Source organism: Macaca thibetana, chromosome 15 (genome assembly GCF_024542745.1).
Source record: "Macaca thibetana thibetana isolate TM-01 chromosome 15, ASM2454274v1, whole genome shotgun sequence".
In the NCBI taxonomy this organism is placed as follows: Eukaryota; Metazoa; Chordata; class Mammalia; order Primates; family Cercopithecidae; genus Macaca; species Macaca thibetana.
Genome location: NC_065592.1, coordinates 104,174,941 through 104,191,957, shown reverse-complemented (window position 1 = coordinate 104,191,957; position 17,017 = coordinate 104,174,941). Strand labels below are relative to the sequence as shown.

General features: G+C 48.7%; 1 protein-coding gene across 1 annotated transcript; it reads right to left on the bottom strand.

The window, feature by feature from the left end:
• Window positions 1-1,516: 1,516 nt before the first annotated feature.
• LOC126937797 (spermatogenesis-associated protein 31E1-like) lies at window positions 1,517-6,077 on the bottom strand. Its single transcript, XM_050761535.1, is given in 4 exon segments — window positions 1,517-2,795; window positions 2,797-4,586; window positions 4,782-4,883; window positions 4,986-6,077. Coding segments are annotated over 4 exon segments (4,077 nt in total). The 5' UTR covers window positions 5,983-6,077; the 3' UTR covers window positions 1,517-1,607.
• Between the last annotated feature and the right edge of the window lie 10,940 nt (window positions 6,078-17,017).

Sequence of the window (17,017 nt, the reverse complement as noted above, 5' to 3'; positions counted from 1 at the left end):
GGGGGGATCGCAGTCAGATTCTCTGTTGGGGTCTCTGGGGGTCACTATGGGGAATCTCTGAAATCTCTATGAATGTGAGAATCTTTGAGTGTGGGGTGTACATGGGGGTCTCTCTGGGGCTCCTCTGCTGCAGGTCCCAGGATCCGGGGTCCCATAGATCTTGGGCCCACACTGGGGCTGCCCAGGTCACCACCCCAGACAGGACTTGGCTCCAGCAGTAGCCTGGGCGCCCAGAGTGACACCAGGGCCTTTTCCAAACAGGTCTCCAGCATGGGTCCCGCCACGCCTGGGTACAGGCCTGTCCCCTTGTCCTCAGCCTCCACAACCCCTGCATGTGCAGACCTCTCCCTGGGCAGAGCCCTCTGGGGAACCAGCTCCTGCCTTTGCTCCTGCCTTCTCTGGGGATGGCCAGGAGGGACCCAGCACCAGGATGGAGGAGCCCAGGACCATGCCCTGTGGGGACTCTCCCTGTGAACCATGTGACCAGATCCTCTGAGGCCCAGTGTGTCCCCTGCCAGCACCTGGGCTTGGAGCTATAGATGTGCTGTGTCACCCAGGCCAGCCCTTGCCTTCTGGGTCCCTCTGCCCTGGGAGTGGCACTGACCACTTTTACTTGTAATGATCACCGGACTGTGAGGACTCTGGTTACAGCTGTGGGCAGCTTGTGGATCCTGCACTTGCGAACTTATGTTCGTCTTCCCGGATTCTTCTCCCACCTCCCACCCTGGGCCTAGGTCCCCTCCTGTGGTTCCTGACCGCAGAGTCCCGCCAGGGGGCCAGGCAGCAGCCCTGGGTGCCTCCTGAAACAGACACCCCACACTAGTGGCCAGGAGACTGCTCTGGAGAGTGATACAGGGGACACCAGACGCAAACCCAGCGGTGTTATCAAGGCTGAGCCAAGTGCTGGCGGGGCCCAGGTCCGTCCCGGAACTCAGCAGGCAGGGAAGGGTCTGGGGAGGGTGTCACCTCTTCCCCACCAGGACATCTGGGAAGGAGCTGTCCCGCCTCTGACCCAGGGCCAGTACAGGACACCCCCACATTCCCAGGCTACCACGGGGCAGGGAGGCTGCTGGGATCCATCACTGCTCCAGCCTCAGGGGAGCCTACCAGCCCCTCAGGCCGTGAGGCCCCTGCAGACCCAGCCCCTACAGCAGTACAGAAGTTACCTTAGTGAGAACGGGGATGCAGTGAGCCAGACCCGGTGGGGTCGCCATAGGGTTTGCTGTCCTTACACGTCCTGAAGACTCTGGGTCGTGATCCAGCTTGGAAACCAGACACGGTTTCTCCCTGGACAGGGAGAAGAGGGGGTCCTCCACGTCCCTGCCAGCCTCCTCCAGGTACAGCCATTCTGGAAGCCGCACTCAGAAGGAGCGGACGCTGAGCCCTTTCCTGTGCCCTAGCATGGCACAGACAGAAGCCACCACCTCTGCAGGGAAACCAAGTGTATTGGGAACTTCTCTGTCAAAGTCGGGAACACATGGCTGTGATCACCAGGCAGGACAGGCTTAACGTGTAGGTGTCAGTTTTATTTGAGTAGAACCCCGTCGCCCCCAGGAGACGTGCAAGAAGCCTTCTCTGGTTCAGGAGGCAAGACCCCTGTGTAGACCTCAGTTCCAGCGGCCGCAGATGGGGCCACCCGAGGCGCTTGCCACTCGTGGCCTGTGGTGGTGGGAGCCAGCTGGGGACACAGGCTCCCGGGGAGGTGGGGCCCATCTGCTGTCTCTGTCCCTGATGTTCCTGTTTTTGACAGGACAGTGGTGGCCCCTGGGGGTGGCTTTGGGGCTGCAGGCCGGAGCTCTCATCTCTCTGCTATGTTCCTGGTGGCAGTGACCCCTGTGGCCGCAGGAAGGCACATTCTCCTGGGCGTGGAGGTCACCTTTGTGGCGACTGACGTCTGAGGGACCACGTCCCCACGGAAGCCCCAGTTTGTCCACCAGGATTTGCCCCACAACTCTGCTGATGGTCCAGGCTTCATCAACCATGCAGTCCATAAACAGCCTTGCTGGGCCAGACCCCCAGCTCTGGACAGCATCTGCCCCAGGCTTGCCTTTCTCCAGGACGTCTTCCCACCCTGCGCCTGTTTTCCTGGGGTGTAGACCCCGTGGATGGTGACCAATCTTTCTTCGGAAGTGGCTTTCAGGTGGCGTCTCTCGTTTCTCCGGCTGAGGCTGGTTGTATTTCCTTTCTTGTTTGTCTCCTATTTCCCTGGTGTGAGCAGAGTGGCTCCTCCCACTGGCTTCAGAGGTCCTTGGTCCCTTGGAGCCGTGTCCCTGCTCCCCTGGTCTGGGTCTCCTGCGGGCCTCGCCCTTGTCCGCAGAGCCCAGCGTCTTCTGACTCTTCTGTGGGGCCTTCGCTTTCGGGCTCCCAGGCTCCCGCTGCCCTGAGCTGTCCCCTCCCTTCCATAGGAGGGCCCATGGCCCCTGGGAAACTGTCGTGTTCTTACTGGACACACTCTGGGGGGTGGACAGAGGGGTCTGAGCGGGCAGCCTGTCTGTGGCGGGAAGCATGTCCACGTGGCGGCCTGGAAGGCACAGATCTATGGCTCCATCCTGGAGGAGGACGCCCGAGGCACGGCCTGGTGGCTGCTCCTCTGAATCCACCTGAACTAGGAGCGCAATCTCATTGACCACCTGCGCTTTCAGGCGCAGCTGCTCTGGATCCTGAGCAACACAGATTGTAGACCCTGAGGGGTTATCAGTGGTCCCCAGAGCCCCCGTGCTCCTCAGATCCACCTGAATGCTTCCTGAACTTGTCCTCACACTGGCTCCCACGGTGACGTCCCAAGCGGGGGGGCTTCTCCTCCCCCACCTTCAGTGCCTCCAGGGCATCTTCTGCCCTTGCCCACTGGGACCCTATGCTGAGCTCTTGCAGGGCTCTGCTACTACACACGTCTCCTGGGGACATGCTCTCACTCTCAAACCTTGCCTCGTTCCCAGGCATTTCTGAACCCATACTCCCCTCTAGTCTGGGTTTGGGTTTCCCGGATGCCAGGACAGTCCTGCTCTGCCAGGTTCTGCCCACAAGGCTGCATGTGGGGGGCTGAGAAAACCCCCTGTCCTCATGTCGACTTGGAAAGGCCTCTGATCGCCCATGGGTGTCAGCTGACTGGGACCCTCTCAGGGGCCTCTGGGCTTCCTCCTGCTCAGGTGCTGCGGAAGCGAGAGCGCCACTCACCATCAGGACTGACTTGCTTGTTGTTCTGTTGTCTCCTGGACCGTTCTGAGGACGTTTTCCCAGGAAAATGGGAACGTTGGCTGCAGACTCGTCCCGAGATTCCCAGGAGGCCCAGGGGGGAAAGGTGGATTGTGGGAAGGGTGGGGCCTGAGCCTCACCTGACCAGACATTTATGGGCTCCAGGGACTGGAGGTCTGGACCCCACCTGTGTCTCACACGGAACCTTAGAAGATGCACTTCCAGCATCTGCTGGGTGCAGGGCTGGAGGAAGGAAAGCTCGCGGGAGGTGTTCGCGTGGGCTTTCCCACCCCTCCAGGATGCCAGCTTCCCAGGTTTCCTGTGGGCGTCAGACTGGGGAACAGCACATTTGACCATGAGCCAGGAGCGACGCACAGGCACGGGGATCCAGCCCTCTTTGATCTCCCCCACCTTCCTGGCCAGATGGATTTGCAGCTTGTTTTCCAGATGCTTCTTGTCTGGGTCCTTGGGTGCAGAATTTACTGATTGGTACTTCCAGGGCCTCCACATGTCACCTTCCGCCTCCTCCTTGTCTTCCTCCAGAAACTTCACTGAGGTCCTTCCTGAGCCTCGATCCCGGCTTGGGTCTGGCCCTAGTTTGGACCGTAAGCACCCTTTCCCAGAGAACCTTCCGGAGCTCCTGAACCCGGCCTTCTGCACATCCTTCCTGCCCTTCCCTGCAAATCCAGAAGCCTGGGAGGGCAAGAGGGCCTCCTGCGTGTCTGCTGCCCGACTCTGGGGCCTCCCTGGGAATTCCCCCTCAGGCGGCGGCAGGTCCCCAGATGCCCGGAATCCGCTGGGAGGGCCACAGGACTGCTCCTGGTGGATGGCACTCCTTCCTTGCCACCGGTGCTCTGGGAGCTCAGGGCTGGTGGCAACCCCGGGAAGGATGGGGGCTGACTTGGGGCTCCAGGAGGCTGGCCTCTCCTGGGGAAGGTGGGCAGTGGGCTGGCTCAGGACAGTCGGAGACTTTTGGAGGAGAGAGGGCAAAACCCTCTTCCACTTTGGTCGCTTCTTCAAGGTCCATTCAAGATTCTCCTTTCCAGTGGGGATGACAGACTCTGTCTTCTCCTGGGTTGTCGGGTAAGATGCCCCACAGTCCCTAATCTGGGGTGGAGAAGAGCACGGTAGGCTTGGGACAGGGGGTGAGAGGTGGGCCTGGGTCTGGATCCCAGCCAAAGGCGGGGGCTGGGACTGGGGCCAGGCTGGAGTGAAAGGTTGGGGCTGGGCCATGTGGTGGGGCTGGGGCGGTGCCTGGGAAAGCTGTGAGGATGCCTCAACCTCAGGTCCACCTGGAAGAGAAGTGGAGGCTTTATCCAATGATACAGAGTGTGCATTCTGTGAGGAAGGCGGTGCCTGGGAAAGCTCTGAGGATACCTCAACCTCAGGTCCACCTGGAACAGAAGTGGAGGCTTCATCCAGTGATACAGAGTGTGATTCTGTGAGGAGAGGCGGTGTGGGAAAGCTCTGAGGATACCTCAACCTCAGGTTCACCTGGAAGAGAAGGACTTCATCCAAGATACAGAGTGTGCATTCTGTGGGAAGCGGTGTTTGGGAAAGCTCTGAGGATACCTCGACCTCAGGTTCACCTGGAAGAGAAGTGGAGGCTTTATCCAATGATACAGAGTGTGCATTCTGTGAGGAAGGCGGTGCCTGGGAAAGCTCTGAGGATACCTCAACCTCAGGTCCACCTGGAAGAAAAGTGGAGGCTTTATCCAGTGATACAGAGTGTGCATTCTGTGAGGAAGGCGGTGTTTGGGAAAGCTGTGCGGATGCCTCAACCTCAGGTTCACCTGGAAGAGAAGTGGAGGCTTTATCCAATGATACAGAGTGTGCATTCTGTGAGGAAGGCAGTGCCTGGGAAAGCTCTGAGGATACCTCGACCTCAGGTTCACCTGGAAGAGAAGTGGAGGCTTCATCCAATGATACGGAGTGCGCATTCTGTGAGGAAGGCTTGCTAGAAACCCAGGCTGTGGCTACCAGGGACTCGCTGTTGAAAGATGGGAGGTTCCAGAAAAGCTGGCTGCATTTCTGCTGCAAGTGGTCCCCCACGGCTGTGGCGTCAGAGACTTGCTGAGGACGGGGCAGCTGTTGTGGTTCAGTTGACACGTTCCAGAAGGGATCTAAAGTCGTGATGTCCCACTCCTTCCCCAGCGATGTCATCTGCGGGTGGTTGGCCCGTTCCCTTTCTTTCCCCTGCCACATCTTCATCAGCGCTCTCTTGGCGATGAGAGTCTCCAGCAGCTTCTGCACGTCAGGGTGGATGAATGTGCACACACCTACCTCCACGTGCCTGGGTGTGGGGTCTCCCCAGAAGGAAGCCTCTAGGGGCTGGTCGGGAAGATGCTGTGGCTGGGATTTGCCATGTGAACAGGTGGAGAGGCCCCAGGTGGTGGCAGCCTCCCTCCAGCAATAGAGGTCCCAGATGGGATCGCTGGAGCGCCCAAGGCCAGAGATCACCCTGGTTGGAGAAGGCGGCCCCTGGCTGTGTAGAGGGGAGCTCTTGGGGACGGGGCGTGTTGTGGAGCCACACTGAAGTCCAGCCAGGCTGGAGTCGGGTGGAGGTAGAGAGGTCAGGGGACCATGCGGCTGTGTTGAAAGAGGAAAAACCACATGTGGCCGGGATGCAGGGTGTTTTAGGGGAAGCAAGGGCTCTGGAGGCCCGGAGGCACTCAGGGTTGAGTGTGGTCCAAAAGGCTCTGAGAAGGTCATCGGACCTGGTGACTGGGTGGAGGCCAGAGGAGCTGGGGGAGCTGCTGGGGACAAGCTGGTGGGAGACAGATCTGGCATGCATTTCCCATGCAGCTGGTGGGCCTTAGCAGGCGCTGGTTTGCACACGTCACCCGGGGGGTCTCCACCTAATGGCAGATGGGAGCCGCCCTCGCCAGCGAGCTTCCTCAGGTGGCTGCAGGAGACAAGAGGCACAAGCTGCAGCCAGGGGCAGGTGGGGCCAGGAAGCCAGGAGCGGTGGGCACCTGGGGCCTACAGCTCCTCCACCTCCCCCACTGCTGACTTCACAAAGCTCTGCCTAAGCCTGCCCCAGGGCTTCAGTCCTCTCCTCTCCTCTTCCCAGGACCTCTCCCTCCCAGATCACCAGCAGGCTCTAGGGTTGCATCAGAGGCCCTGGTAGGAAGGAGGACATGGAGAGAAGGGGGAAGCTCCTCACCTTTCCAGAAGGTTGTTCAGGTCCCGAGTCTCCTCCAGCTCCCTCAGGAGGTTTCTGCAAGCTGGAAGTCAGGAGACAGGGTTATGGTGGAGAGGGCGCTGCCTGGGAACCTCACGGAGGCTGAGTGGATGTCTCTTTAGGGGCCACCACAGGGAACTAGACCCTGAAGCCCACACATCTGTGTCCAAGGACACATGGCCCTGATGGTGACAGGAAGGTGTCCACTGTGCAGCATTTTGTCATTTGCAAAAAGCGCTTCCAAGTCCACCCCTTCATGGGTGTCACAACCATCTTGTTGGGAGAGCAAACGGGTGGTCTCAAAGAGGAGTCAGCCATGGCCGAGGTACACAGCTGTCCACATGGACCTGGAGCCTCCCTGACCTCCGCCCATATCCCCGCAGGCCTTGGTCCCTTCCCCACACCGCCCCCTTATGGGCAATCCCGGTCCCAGGCCCCCGGCTTCATTCCCACAGGGAATCTGAGGCCCCAGGTTCCGATTTCCCTCCCAGGAGTTTCCCTCTCAGGCCTCTGCAAATGACTTCCTCGGGCACAGGCGATGCTGTCACCTCTGGGGAGTCCCGGGGAGCAGCAGAGCCTCACCTTTCAGAGCTGAGATCTTCTTTCTGCTCCTGGACCTCCCCCTTCTCTCCCTTTGAGGCTGAGAGGCAAGAAAGGATGAGGGGCTGGGACCAGTTCTCAGTCTCCTCTCCCCAGACCAGCTGCACACATGCAGTGCTCATGAAGGACACGGCGCCCTGCCTCTAGCTCAGGGAGCTCTGTGTGTGCTTTTTACTCATGTTTATCGTGAATGAAATGTTTTCCGTTTTCCTTCTTAGGAAAATGCAAGGAGGGGTTTTCTGTGTGGCTCCGCCCCGGCTGTTCCCAGTCCCTGCTCCTCCCCTGAAGGCACACCCAGGCTCAGGTCTGCAGGCGCCTCTGAGCTGCCGGTAGGATTCTGCTTGGGAAGAGAATGGAGAGGAGGCCGGGACCATGGGGTTGTGGTGAAGGAGGAAGCAGCAGCTGTGGCCGGGGTGCAGCCACAGGCGAATCCAGGCTGTTGTGGGAGGCTCTCGGGGGCTCAGCACAGCTCCCAGATCACACCCAGATCACACAGAGGAGGCTGGGCCCCCAGGCACCTGGCCCAGGAAGGGGGTGATGAGGCAGGGCTGGGGCCTCTCCTCCCACAGAGACCTCACTCCTCTCCTGACCCTGGTCGTCGCCACTGAGTCTGGTGTTGGTTTTTGCCCTGACGCCCCCTGCGCACCCCACAGATGGTCTGGGAGCTGGGGGTGGAATCCTCCGCCCACTCTCTCCCCCTGCCTGCCCTGCCCTGCCCTAGAGGGATGACGAGATTTCCCATCGTGGGAGCGTCTCTCGTTGTTTGGGAAAAGTGGAAATGAGGGGAGGAAAAGAAGAGAGACTCTTTCTCTGTGGGGCTGGGCTGAGGGCTCCTTACCTCCCTGCTGCTCCTCTTCCTCCCGGGCGGGGGTGAGGGCGGGTCACTGTGGAGGTAGGAAAGTAACAGGTAGAGGAGCACCAGGCCACACACACTGGTGAGGATGAAATCCATCATCCAGGGAGTGGAGCTGGGGCTCAGCCATGTGGCACTAGGGCTCTTCAGAGGAAAGAGCATTTTCTCCTCTGAAGTGCAATGTCGCCTTCAAGCAACTGAGGGCTGGGCATCCCCTTTGGGTCTAGGGAGTGGGGCCCAGGCCTGCATCACAGAGCTGGGGCCTCTTCCTCACAAAGGGCTCCTGGGGGCAGGGGGAGGGGCAGTGGGAGGAGGAGGCTGAAGCACAGCCCCGCCCTCAGCTCCCAGCCCTGGGTCCCTCCACCCTCCTGGGTCCCCCGGATCCCTCCCTCCCACTCTAGCTGCTCACCTGTCAGAGACAGCCCTGAGTCCCTTTTCTATTCTGTTTCCTGGAACACAAGTGTCACCTGGTTTTGTGGAGATCTCTGTGCCAGTCCTTCAGTTTCTCGCTTCTTTAAGATCTAGGCTTCTCCCTGGAGTTTCTGTTATTTCTCCGGTTTCTTGCTCTCAGGATGTTGTTTGTTTGCAGTTCTTTCTCTCTTAATACATTCTTGCCCTGCATCAACTCAGACATAGAATGTACATTTTTTATATTCATTGATCGTTGTGAATTTTGATGACGATTTTCATAATTTTTTAAAAGTTTAATATTTATTTTTGTGGGCACACGGTAGGTGTCTATGTTAATGGGGTATGTGAGATCCATACAAGCCTGCAGTGCATGATCATTACAGCATGGTAAATGGGGTGTCCATCACCTCCAACCTTTTTCCTTTGTGTTACAACCCATCCAATTATACTCTTTATTTTTTTAATGTACAATTAAATTATTATTGACTCTAGGCATTCTGTTGCTGTCAAATACTACAAATACTCGGTTTTATTCATTCTTTCTAATTACCTTTTTTATCCATTAACCATCCCCACCTCTCTCGGCCTGTGCCTTCCCAGCCTCCAGTAACCATCCTTCCACTCTGTATCTCCATGAGTTTGACTGTTTACTTTTTAGCTCCCACAAATAAGAGAGAACATGTCATGGTTGTTTGTTTTTCTTTACCTAATTTCACTTAATGACCGCCAGTTCCATCCATGCTATTGCAAATGATAGGCTCTCACTGTCTTTTATGGCTGAAGAGTGCTCCACCGCGTATGTACACCACCTTTTCTTTATCCATTCGTTTGTTGGTGGACACTAACTAGGTTGCTTTCCAATCTTGGCTATTGTGAACAGTGCTAGAAGGAACATGGGAGTGCGGGTATCCCTTCAATATACTGATTTGCTTTCTTCTGGGTATGTACCCAGCATTGGGGTTGCTGGATCCTATGGTAGCTCTGGTTTTACTTTTTGAGGAACCTCCAAGCAGTTCTCCATAGAAGTTGTACTGACTCACATTTCCACCAACAGTGTGTGAGGGTTCCCATCACATCCTCGCCAGTATTTGTTACTGCCTGTCTTTTGGATAAAAGCCATTTTAACTGGGTTGAGATAATATCTCATTGTAGTTTTGATTGCCTTTCTCTGATGTCAGTGATGTTAAGCACCTTTTTGTATACCTGTTTGCCATTCATATGTCTTTTTTTGAGAGATGTCTATTCAGATCTTTCGTGTATTTTTAATTTTTTTATTATTTTATTTTAACTTTCAGGATACATGTGCAGGATGTGCAGATTTGTTACACAGGTAAGTGTGTACCATGGTGGTTTGCTGCACCTATCCACCCATCATCCAGGTATTAAGCCCGGCATGCATTATCTATTTTTTCTGATGCTCTCTCCTGCTTCTGAGTGGCCCCAGAGTGTGTTGTTCCCATACCTGTGTGCATGTGTTCCTTTGGTCAGCTCTCACTTATAAGTGAGAACATGTGGTGTTTGGCTTTCTGTTCCTGTGTTAGCTTGCTGAGGATAATGGCTTCCAGCTTCATCCATGTCCCTGCAAAGGAGATGATCTCATTCTTTTTTATGGGTGTATAGCATTCCATGGTGTATATGTACCACATTTTCTTTATCCAGTCTATCATTGATGGGCATTTGGGTTGGTTCCATGTCTTTGCTACAGTGAACAGTGCTGCAGTGAATATATACATGCATTTATCTTTATAACAGAATGATTTATATTCCTTTGGGTATATACCCAGTAATGGGATTGCTGGGTCAAATGGTATTTTCTGTTCTAAATCTTTGAGGAATCGCCACAATGTCTCCCACAATGGTTGAACTAATTTACATTCCTGCCAACAGCGTAAAAGTGTTTCTATTTCTCCCCAACCTCACCAGCATCAGTTTTTCTTGACTTTTTAATAATTGCCATTCTGACTAGCATGTGATGGTATCTCATTCTGGTTTTGATTCCCATTTTTCTAACGATCAGTGATGTTGAGCTATTTTCCATATGTTTGTTGGCCACATCTATGTCTTCTTTTGAGAAGTGTTTGTTCATGTCCTTTGCCCACTTTTTAATGGGGTTGTTTGTTTTCTTCTTGTAAACTTCCTTAAGTTCCTTACAGATTATGGATATTGGACCTTTGTCAGATGGATAGATTGCAAAATTTTTCTCCCATTCTGTAGGTTGCCTGTTCACTCTGATGATAGTTTCCTTTGCTGTGCAGAAGCTCTTTAGTTTAATTAGGTCCCATTTGTCAATTTTTGCTTTTGTTACAATTGCTTTTGACGATTTCAACATAAAATATTTTCCCATGTCTATGACCTGAATGGTATTGCCTAGATTTTTTTCTAGCGTTTTTATAGTTTTGGCTTTTACATTTAAGACTTTAATTTATCTTGAGTTAGTTTTTTTATAGGGTGTAAGGAAAATATCCAGTTTCAATTTTCTGTGTATAACTAGCCAGTTCTCACAACACCATGTATTAAATAGGAAATCCTTTCCCCATTGCTTGTTTTTGTCAGGTTTGTTGTCTTGCTCAGAGATTACACATTGAATTACCATTTGAAAGTCATCCCTCCCCACCTGGAGTGGATCAAAGATAACAGGGGCCAACAGGAGAAAGTTTGAGCCTTGCCAGGTCAAAATTGGTGCTGAACAAGGTAACTTGTGTCGTTTTGTTATACGTATTTTGCTTTGGCTGGGATGGAAAATATTGATTTGATTCCCTATGCAGCCTGTTGGGCAGTATCTTGCAAAATTGAGAAGCTTTTGCCTATGGTTCCATCAAACAGAAAAGGATGATTTTATTTTGTAATGGGGCTTGGCTCCCATAGCTGTAATACAGTGAGCAGGGTCATCAAAGCTGCTCTGTTCTTCTGAAAGCTGCAGAGAAAGGGAACCCAGAAACCTGGTATGCTGGCAAACAAAAAGGGTAAGAAATTCTTACCAATTCTCTCTCTCTCTCTCTCTCTCTCTCTCTCTCTCTCTCTCTTTCTCTTCCTCTCTCTCTCTCTCTCCTTCTCCCTCTGTGTGTTTGTTGGGGGGGTGGTGAATGCAAATGGTAAACATCACTGTTTGTCTCCTCTGCAAAGGTTTGATTAATAGAAAAAAGGATTTGTGAGACTAGTCTTAGGCTGTAGCAAATCTGGAGCACTTTGTGCTAAGAATTTGTCTTTCTGTTTTGTTCTTTAATGGAGAGAGAGGTATCACAGGAGAGAAGGTGGGCTTAGGACCCCTTTAAGCCTGCTTTTTAAGCCAGCCTAGCAGCTGGTAATTTATAAACTTTGCTGGGGGTCCCTGAGACCAGTGCCATATGATGTTTCTCTCTTTTTGCTTTATGTGCTTGAGACCTTAACCTTGTGACCATGTGGGGATACTTTCTCTTGGTCTCTGCCATCCAACAGACAGGAATTTGGGGATTCATGTCATAGCCCTAAAAATTATCTTGAGCAGTTTAAAGTCTTTGCAAGCTCGAAATTGGCTACTCTAGGCTACTTCTGGAAAGAGCAACAGAACCTGCTGAATGCTCTAATGCAGTAACCAAGGCTTTTGTCTTTTGACAGTGGCTGCCCCTGGTTCAGTTCTTGGCTTTGGAAATGATTCCTTTCTGGTTTGTTATTTGTGTAACTTTGCCATTTTTTGAGGATTCCCCCCCACCCCCCGCCCATGGATAGCATCTGATTTCCTGTCTTGAATTTTCCTTTCTCTGAACTACCCTGGGGAAATTCTAAATATTGTTTTCAAAAAAAAAACAAAAAACTGCTTACCATCTCTTTGAAACATTTTGTGAGTTCATGGTTAAGTATAACCTTAGTTAAAACTTATTAGTTTCATGTGAGAGGTTACCTGGTATAGAATTCAAAAGCCAGAAATGTTGGCTGTCCTCACTAGAGTCTGGTAATAAGAGATTTTTAAAGATTTTTTTTAAACAAAAGAGTTCAATGGTTAAAAGCTGCTTAGTTAAAAATAGACATCCAGGGTTGGGTGACGTAACCCTGGATATCTGTTTTCATGCCTATAATCCCAGTACTTCAGGAGGCCAAAGCAGGAGGATTGCTTGAGTTCAGGAGTTTGAGACAAGCCTGGAAAACATAGACCAGATCACAAAAATAAATAAATAAATAAAGTATCCAAACAATATCTATGTAAAAAGCCTTTATATTTTCCTCTTCTTGATTCATGTCTTTCTGGAAAAAGTTTTTTTTCTTCTATATTGTTTTTCTCCATTTTTTTCTTCTTGCCACTCTTGAAGCCCACATGAGAGAACCTAGATAAATTCTAACAGCCTGGGATTCATAGGGAAAAACAGAGGAGGCACTACAGAGCCCATTCTGGGAAAAATCTCCATTTTCCTTATGGAACCCCAGGAACTGAAAGTTGATAGATCTCCCTCGAAATCTAAGTCTCGGTTCAATTTTACATCATGTTAACTGACTTTTTTTTTTAACTTTTGGGTATATCAAAAATTGCTTCACATTATGGGAGAGCTTTCAGCCATGGTTTGTAATAGCCAGATAGGAAATATACTATAAGGGACTGCTAATGGCAATTAGGAGGGATACTTGGCTCCTTGAATGCTTGGGTCAGAGAAGTGTGCTCTTGTCCACCTAGAAGGTATGAAAACATCCCTACACTGACTGAGAGATGAGAATTCCATGGGGGATGGGCTGACTACAAAATGGGCTGATTGGCTTTGGATTGTCTTACAATAGAATACAGGGTAGAGCCGGGCGCGGTGGCTCAAGCCTGTAATCCCAGCACTTTGGGAGGCTGAGACGGGCAGATCACGAGGTCAGGAGATTGAGACCATCCTGGCTAACACAGTGAAACCCCGTCTGTACTAAAAAATACAAAAAACTAGCCGGGTGAGGTGGCGGGCGCCTGTAGTCCCAGCTACTCGGGAGGCTGAGGCAGGAGAATGGCATGAACCCAGGAGGCGGAGCTTGCAGTGAGATGAGATCTGGCCACTGCACTCCAGCCTGGGCAACAGAGTGAGACTCCATCTCAAAAAAAAAAAAAAAAAAAAAAAGAATGCAGGGTAGAAGTACTACACTAGCTTCTTCTGTAGTATTTCCCTCTTTTGGGGGGAATCCTGGATTCCATATAAAGTGGTACCCTTAATTTGGGGGATCTGTTTTGCCTTCCAGCTGTGCCAGCTTATTAGGCCCTAGCAATTGCATGCTTTCCCAGCCCTGTTTTTCACAGGGCTCTAGCCTGAATCCAATAATCCCATTAGGAAACTTAAGAACTGGCAAATGAAAAACCTTACAACTAGTGGATCCTGTTTGTCTATGTATTTATATATGTTGTGTGTGTGATGTTTACATAAAAGAGCTATAATTAATTGGTTTAAAGAAAAGTAAGCACTTAAATAAAATATTTTGCCAGATAAATTAAAACTAATGCCCTTTAGTTCACCTAACTTTAGTAATCTTTTGGTGATAAAGACAGATTTAAAAATTATTGGTAAAATAAAAATGTCTTCAAAATTTAGACATGTAGTCTAAATTGGGTCTGATATTAGGTTTGCTAAATGCTTTAAGATCATAAACTACTTCTTTAACTTTTGAAAATTGTTCAATTTACCTAGCTTGGAGTCATTAAATTCTAGATAAGGCCTGGTGACATGTGAAATTAGCCCCCTAGCTATGCAAAGAAGGTTATAAAGGAAAGATATTTTGTATAAGAAAGGATCTTGTATGGTAAATTTTCATCCTAAAGTGAAATGACTGGTTGTTTAAAAAGAGAGATGTTTAGAACAAGTCAGAAAGTCCAAGCATGTAATAAATGGTCTAAGTCATGATAGGATTCATGAAAGGGAATTTATGCAAGAAATGTTGTACAATTTAAAGATTATTAGGCTGCCTAAATGCTTCATAAAAATGCCACTATGACTCATAACTATACACTTGCCTGCTTTACTGCTAGGTAAGTGCTGGGTACATGTGGAGTTAGCCACACCCCATAGCTATGCTGGAAAAAGTCAGACTTTACCTGCACTTCTGTCCTGGGTCTGTCGTAAGCTCCACACCTGGTACATCATTAAAATGGCTTACTAACCAGGTTTTTCGCCAAAAATAGAAGTTGCACAGAGTTAACAGTGTAACAGGTATTTGAGGCTGCTGAAGAAAGTTCCACATGCAAGGTGTGTAAGAAAAGGAGAATGTACTTTTGGTAAAAGATTATAAGAAGGCATGGGAATATGGATTTCTTGCCCAAGTTCAGAGGGTTAAAGTATTGTTTTAAGTGAGATTGGAAAAATCTAAAGGTTTAAGCAAGTTGTGAAAGGTTTATAAAAAATTAATTGTAAAAGAGATTCTGTGTGTAAACATATTGGCTAAAGTTAAAGGGGTATTTGTTAGTTTTACCATAAGTTGAACATTGGAATAAAAGCACAACAGAGTTTTCTTAAAATATGGTTCTGCTCTGTAAAAACAACAACAACTAAATTGTAAAGGGTTATAAAAGGCCAGGCACGGTGGCTCATGCCTTTAATCCTAGCACTTTGGGAGGCCGAGGCAGGTGGATCATGAGGTCAGGAGATCGAGACCATCCTGGATAACATGGTGAAATGCTGTCTCTACTAAATATACAAAAAATTAGCCAGGTGTGGTGGCAGGTGCCTGTAGTCCCAGCTACTCAGGAGGCTGAGGCAGGAGAATGGCATGAACCTGGGAGGTGGAGCTTGCAGTGAGCCAAGATTGCACCACTGCACTCCAGCCTGGGCCACAGAGTGAGACTCTGTCTCAAAAAAAAGGTTTATAAAAACATTAACTTATGGTCAAACTAATTAAAACTGGATAGATTTTTTAAATTTTACTAAAAACTAGCTTTAGCATTAAAGATGCACTAATGCAAACATGAAATTTTGTTTTTTCTTTTGAAAAAGATTCTTATGTAATATTGAGAGACAATGAAAAAATTTTGTTTGCCTTTAAGTAAACCCCAAAAAAGGGAGGGGAGAGAGAAGGGACCGATTCAACTGGCCTCATGCTGTCTTCACTGGGTCTTGTAGTTTGAGAAGCTGAGTCTCTTTTCTATCAAACTAAGGGTTTTTTCCTTTTTAAAACTTTGTGAGTCATCATTTTGGCTAAATAAATGACTTATGGTGACCTAGGATTCTATTTTGTGACATCTAGTGTTTTAAACCCTTGATATTTGACAAAGCTGCCAAGATCAAATTCAAAATTAAAAAACAATAGGTCCCCTACAGTCCAAAAAGACATAGTCTGCTTATTTAATATATTAAAATCATGCAGGAAATACAGCCAATTATAAGATGCTGTTTAACTTTCTTTGGGTTATATTCATATTAATATGCTATTAGCATGTGTTTCAAAATTGTGTAAGATTCCTATAATTCTGATATGCCTTAGCATACGTTATCAGTAATAATTATAACTGCTATTTTAAATTATTGTGTGCCACAGAGGTTACAAATTTTCGTGTCAATTGTGTTTGACTGTGGCTGCCCTAAAATGTTTTCTCATCCACAGACAATTGTTGTCTTGTTTTGATCCTCTTTAGAAGATGGTTTTATAATCAGCTATAAAACTTTGACAGGTGTTCTTGAATGCAAGTTTCTGCTAGCTTTGGAGATTGCAACATTAGAATAAAGGAAAAAATGTTTAGGACTCTCATAGAAAGCTGAAATGTTCATGAATATTAAACAGAACAGGAGTTTACTGAATGGAATGAGCTAATAGAAAACCGAACTAATCTTTTCCTTTGCTTTTTTTTCTTTTTTTTGTTTAAAACGTGGCTGATTCTTTTCATTTTTCAGAGCCAAGAAAACATTTCTTTTGAGCTACTTACAGCTTTTAACAATTGAGTAAAATATACTCCTGTGAACAAAATTTTAGAGCATATTTGTTTCTCTCTACCTGATTTCTCCAGAATCTGGAAGTTATTTGCAAGTATTCTTAATTTATGGCAACATAATTGTTTGCATAAGTGCACTAAGAATGTTTTCTTTTGCAACAGGACACAACTGGAGAAAATGGTTACTTTACAAAGGCTTTGACTGGAATGGCATGCTTTTGTTTAAGGAATCAAACTTGACTTATAGAGCCAATAAAAACCCCTAGGGAAAACTGGCCTCATACTTTGTCTACACAATCCCTGTACAGGGTTCCTAACCTACGGTAAGTAAAGAATGTCACTTTCCAACAGGCCCAGGAATCTTAAGTTATCTTGGGATCTCAAAAAGAGAGGAATTTACCCAACTCATAGGCATTTGAGGGTACAAACCCATGGCTGGGATGGGCTTTAAAGTCTTATCTGAGACTCTTTATACAGAGTTACATCAAAGCCAATTTAAAAGGCCTATGTGAAAAATACTTATTCTTGCTGTGCTTTTAAATAATCATGCCAAGTATAATAAAACTAAAGTTTATTTCACAAACAAATTGGTCCTTATTTAATAAAAATAAGGACTGAAGAGAGAAAAATTATGTTTCAAAAACTACAGTACATCTGTTGTTAGTTGTTTTTTTTTTTTCTGCAATTTAGACTGAATCCTAAATTTTGGGAGGCTAAAAGTGCCCAAACTAATGCTTTTAAATCTTTACTTTTAAAGCTGGTAATTGCACTCTTTGTTTTAGAACTCACTATTTACCTTATTGTACACTGTTTGCTTAAATGTCATACTAAAACTGTACATGAGAATATGAGTGCCTTTGTCATGAAAGCCTTGGAACCTCAGCCTGGCCTGTGTGAGTACGCTTAAACAGCTCAGATAGCTGCG